At 38.1% G+C, this 6,000-nt stretch overlaps 1 protein-coding gene across 1 annotated transcript in view; it reads left to right on the forward strand.

Annotated features, from left to right (window-relative positions):
- Positions 1 to 5,751, forward strand: part of MTRR (5-methyltetrahydrofolate-homocysteine methyltransferase reductase) — a 780,817-nt gene extending 775,066 nt beyond the window's left edge. Inside the window, exon 16 of the mRNA XM_044064883.1 lies at positions 4,762 to 5,751. Within this exon, the coding sequence (XP_043920818.1) occupies positions 4,762 to 4,906 (145 nt within the window). The 3' untranslated portion in view covers positions 4,907 to 5,751. The remainder of the gene's footprint in view (positions 1 to 4,761) is intronic.
- Positions 5,752 to 6,000: the final 249 nt, after the last annotated feature.

Genomic DNA, 6,000 nt, shown 5'->3' on the forward strand with positions numbered 1-6,000 from the left:
TAAGCTTTTACACTTTTATCTGTATGCATTAGTTAAAAGTGTACTGGTGGCATGGTCATGTTTGCTAAGCCATTTCACATGTATACATAACTGGCAATACATGAAAATGAAATGCTGTGTGATAAATATGTAAAAATGTTTCAGGGACAGTTCCTTTGATAGAACTTTTAGCATTTCAAAGAGGGTTTGTTAGCAAATGGTGTCATTTCCTGTTCTTTGGGGGGGGGCAAGGTGAGTTACTGTTGTGGCACAAACAAGGTACGTTGCTCTATTAGTGTGATATAAGGATATGCCACTCATTCCTATTATTACACAATGCACTCCAGGTACAAGGGTTACCTTGTAAATGCAGCAGTTGACATGTTTCTGTCCATGTAGACCTCTTTTGTAGCTGTATTCCAAAAGTTTTGGAATACGCAGGACAAACCAGCAGAGAGAGTCTACATGGATGTTTTTTTTTTTTGTTTTATTAGCATGCAGTTCAGCTGATAATGCTGTAATTAGTATACCTTGATGTTTACCTGGTTTGTACGGGGGTGAGTGCCTGTACATGGTGCTTACTGAATCCAAAACTTTCTGTGGCCATGTGCGCATTGCACAGCGATGAGCACACAGTGAAAAACAACTGTGTAGTTATTATTGAACACCCTGTAAGTCTATAACTTGCCTGGTTGAACATATCAAAATTCAAAGCTTTTGAGATAAGATCTATGGTATAATACCAATCTTGTAATGTCACCAGCAGACATTTGTACACAGCCTTAACTGTGAAGATGTGAAATACAGTATGTAAGCAAAAACTCAGCTGAACACAAATAATAATGTAAATTGATCTATAGAGATGCAAAACAACCTTTTTCATTTTATTAGCACAACAAAAACATGTATATACTTCGTTGAACTGCTGCTGCTTTGTATTTATCTGAAAGGCTATGTAGTGTGGTTTTCTTGTCTTCAATTGCTTGGCTGTGTTTTAACTACAGAAGGAGCAAATATATTTGATTCATCCAGGCAGCTTGCGAGATTTATTTCTCTTTTTTATGGAGAATTAATCTTCACTGTCTCTTCTTAAAGTGTGGATAGAAAATGGGCAAGTCTGGATGAAAAAACTAAATGGTGCACAACCAATAAATTGGTTTATTGAACAAACAATATCTGAAAACAAAGTGATAAAATGGCCCAATGGCATTTTGTTTAAAAAAATAAAAATCACAGTAAATGCTCTTGGCCCTTCATACTTCTTCAGTCTGTGAAACAAATACTACAACTTATTTCCTTTATACATGAAAGTTATGTAATCCTTTGCATCATCAGACAGCAGCTCCCCGTTTAATACAGTAAATGTTTCAGTGCTGCAAACCTCTGATTAAAAAGTCTTAACATTTTCCACTTTATTTAAACTATTGACATGTTTGCATTCATTCATAACTGCCTATATTACTCCTTCCAGTCCATTAAATCTTCCACTGCATTTTTACCATGTAATTCTTTCACTTTATCTACAGTAGATTTAAACATTACTCCAAATGTCTGAGTGTTAACATTATTTTCATTTCTGTTTGTAATTGCTTAAAGCTGCTCATAGGTAATGTTGTAGTTTTGTAGATGTTCTCCCTGTATAAAAAACATTGCATTCAGTTCACCTTGCAATTTAATGTTTTTTTCTGTACATGAGAAGAAACCCTGCAGAGGCCATTCCCCTAATATCCAGTAGCTCTACACCAACATGAATGAAAAAACATTGACAGCATGAATTGAAAACCATCCTTCAATTCTCTGGACAGTCACCAGACAAACAGGAGTTGTGTAGCAGACAGTCATATCACTTTCACAGCCTAAAGCCCATCTTTTGTGTTTTACTTAATACATTACATCTGCCAGCAGTCTGGTAATGTGGTGTAACATTTGTAGGCTGGGCAGTAAAATATTAGAAAAATCTTTCATCTCAGTGAAAGTCATTTTCTCCCATTTAAATGTTTAACTAAGGCACTGAATATCACAAATGCTGTACCAAGATTGTTACACGGAAACAAAAGCACTTTTATGTGGTCTACCATTTAAGTGTTGTTGGCTGGAATGAGACAGTAGCCAAACAAATAGTGCTGCAGAAGTGAAGCAGCAAAAATGGTAATCAGCATTGTAAGTGTGATGAGTTAAATAAGCTGTAAAAACCTACCGGAGAACACTGACCTCACTTTAACATGTTAGTGATAGCCTTTAAAGGAATCTTAGCACAGGATGCCTACAGTGTACATACATACTTCAGTGTTTGCCTTTTGCCAGGTGTAACAGACTTGATATGACAGCAGTGTTTTAGCAGGATTTGTTTTGCAAGATTTTATCTCTTAATCTCCATGTAAGTCCTTGCAGCATTATATTAACTACTGTTAATGTAGATGTACATTTTGCCTCCCTCCTTTCTTTTGCACTTGTTATCTTCTTATGAAGTTACCTGCTAATTTGTATGCCTTTATCTCCTATACTGTTTATCCTCCTTATTCCACAGTGTCACACTGCCAGCGCAGCTGTGAATATTGATATGATTTATATAGAAGAGTGACTGAAGGAAATACTGCCAACACAGCTATTTGGAAATTATATGCATTAGAACTATATGTTACGTGTATATTAAACTGCTGATACAAAAGTATGTGTTGAACAGGGTTTGTACAATACTGAACGTCAAAGATATAGCTACAGTGTACCCTACTGGAACATAGAAGATTAACTTGCAAAGCTTAAGAATAGTTGAGGTTAAGTTACTTTATAGCTGGGCCATAAACAAAAGATGTTATCTCTCAGTTTCAGTTCAATAGCAGACACAATGTCTAGAACTAGAAGTTTTTGTATTGTCTTGGACTTGCATTATGACTTCATAGCAGCTGCACAGCTCTGAGCAAACATCTGAGAGAAATGTTATTTTTCACACAGAGATGTTAAATTCTGTTAGTTTCTGACAAAATGGGTTTAGCTTGGGAACTGAAGTCAGGTGACAAAAAGTGATGTCATACAAGCTAACCCAGCAGTAATATTTGATATTAATTGAAGAACTGTCTCAGAGAGAGACTGGCTATTTTGTCTTGGACCTAGCAAGAACATCCACTCATCATCACATCTTGCAGCCTTGCTGTAAGTAAGTTTCTAGGGCATAGTAACTCTTTTTGGTTTCAGATAGGAATATAGTAAAGATTAGTTTAGATGTTTTCTGTATTTGAGACTGTCCTGCAATGTTGTTTTAAATATTTCCTGTGATTTTGAACTCTGAAGTTACTGTGTTGACTTGCTGAGTATTGTTTTGTTCTTTTATTATTTATTATTAAATATATTTAAACCTATCTTTGTGGCTGATATCTGTGAGACATATTTAAGCTCTTAGAGTACTTGCATATCTATATGGTGACAATGTACAGGCCACTCCTAAATAGCCTTGCTCTTGGTCAGACTGCCATTTGGGTAATAGTAACATTACACAGTAGGACTGGACACCCTTTGTTAAGGGCCTTAACGTAGCTAATACATAGTAGTTGTTGGCATTGGAAACTACCTTGTAGTCTGAGCAGAAGGGAGCATAGCTAGTAAACCTGTGCCAGCCTTTCCCAGGTGAGTGCATGTGTTTGTATATAAATCAAACCTCGAAGAGTGTGTGTGTGTGTGTGTGTGTGTGTGTGTGTGTGTGTGTGTGTGTGTGTGAGTGAGAGTGTGTGTGTGTGTGTGTGTGTGTGTGTGTGTGTGTTACTTGGGCAGGGTGACAAAGCACAGGTTGGACAGAGAGGGTGCTGGAGGTTTTGGCTTGGCCATTCAGCTGAGATCTCAACCCTGTAACTGTGCCAGTGGGGAATCTTATTGGGGATCTAGAGAAATAGGGAGAAACCAGCCCCAGACTGACTGTGCTCTGTGTGCTCTTAAGGGAAATTGTACTTTACTGTGTGTGTACTTGTCATCCTCACATTTTGTACATCCCCCACTGTTGCCAGTGGTGAGGATTGAAGCTCCTTGATTACTGGGCCAATGCAGGGGTGTTACACACAGTATAACAATCTACTCCTTTTGCACTGAGTGAAAAACAGCTGTGAGATGATGGCTTTCCTGAGTTTTATAAAGATGAGTGCATGACCACTATGTGTCATTAGGAACTCCTGGGAAATTTTTCATTGGAGCACTTACTGTGTATTGCAATGTTCTACTTGTATCCCAATATACCCTCAGGAATCTATTATTAGGTTTTTGGTTAGCTTGGCCTTTTAAGCAATGCATGCATATGCTGTTTTGAGCCACCATTACCCATCTGCTTTCATTGCATCACTTCTGAGATTAAAACCTAGCTGACAGTGGTTCACTTTTCTTCAAGACCCACCTTAAGTACCTACCTGTCCTTTGCAATGCCTGTTGCCCTTTTGTATTTATTTGAGGACAAACAAGAAAAGCAGCTTGAATATGTTAGTGTATCTGATGATTGGTTGTCAGCAGTAACAGTACCATTACTTAAGAGCTGAATTCTCCATTTGGGCAATACATGTACTCACTGACGTAACAAACGTTAATGTTCCAAGGAAAATCTGTGATTTAACATAAACCTCTAAATCTGCTTTATTTTCTTTAAGCATGACCTTTTTTTTTTACAAAACTCAAATCAGAAAAATGTTTCACAATACAGAGTAGTAGGCACTGGTCAGTGTAGCTGTTATTTTTGTTATAATTTAAGCCTTTAAAGTGCAAAAGCGAATTCCATATACTGACTCATTTTTTTGTCTCCCTTGACAGTGATGGTAAAAATATGGCAAAAGATGTGCGCTCAGCATTTATAGAGATTTTTGTGAAGCACTGCAAAGGTGACCAGCTAGACGCCATGAATTTTCTTGCCAAATTAAAATCAGAAGGCCGCTATCTGGAGGATGTTTGGTCTTAAGATTCACGTGTTGAATGTGAACAATTACAGAACCACTTCATGCATGTTTTCTTCTGAACAGTGTACACCTGAACAGTGTACACTTTCAGCCACTGAACACTGTTCTTATGGGTTTGCTGCTATTTTAATAACTGGTTTCCGGTATAATGTGCCTGGTGATAACTGCTCTTAGCATACAGATGAACTGTGTTCTGTTACAACAAAGAAAAAAGAAATGTATTTTAAACATTCTGATACAGTGACTTCAGGAGTGAAAAGACTATGACTAAATTCAAGCTTTTTAAAGTATTGCTGTATTTTGTAAAGTAATTTCAGTTTATCAGTTTAAAAAATGCCTCACCAGTTTAAATGAGCCAGTATCAAGAAACTTCTGCAGTGGGATGACTGGGTTCCCTTTAGTGTATTCTCCATCTCATTTGTGTTTTTGTTTTTTTCTGTTCCATTCTTGTGTGAGGGGGAATGTATGCCTTAGTCTAGTACACATTGTGACATCAGTTATGAGGGTAGGGCAGCTTGCTTAGCCTCTGAATACTTAAGCTGTTTCCTAACTGTTCCACAACTCTGATCTCTAGCCTGATATTTGCTGTCGAGAAGTTCCTATTTTTGATGCCTAGAAAGTAGAAGAGAGTGAAATATCTATGTAGCCACCTGGTCAGGAGCCAAGACCCCCACCGGCACTGCAGCATGCTGTCAAGCACTGCTGGTGAAGACTTTTTAATCAGACCACCTGCAGTCACAGACAATAAAGGCTGTAAGCCTTCTTTTCATAGGTTCATAGGTTTATAAGTAGGTACTAGGCTATTGGCCCTTGGGCCTATACAAGCCTAGCCATAATGATTCCCTGGCTATTGCTTCCCACAAATATTTACTTTCCTAGACCCCTGTCTAGCAGGGCTACTAATGTGATCCCCGGGGTGAATTTCCTATCTCCCATCCAATCATCAAGGTTCCTGTTGAAGAGGACCACTGAGGCACTCTGCCTGACATGTATGGGCAGCCTATTCCAGAGTATGGGGAATCTCTGAGTCAAGAACCTATCCCTCCAGCATGTTATATTCATCGTGATGGCAAGGTTAAGATCCCTGGAGTATGTG

The sequence above is a fragment of the Protopterus annectens genome, chromosome 3.part0, assembly GCF_019279795.1.
Source record: "Protopterus annectens isolate FY-2018-M chromosome 3.part0, PAN1.0, whole genome shotgun sequence".
Classification (NCBI taxonomy): domain Eukaryota; kingdom Metazoa; phylum Chordata; order Ceratodontiformes; family Protopteridae; genus Protopterus; species Protopterus annectens.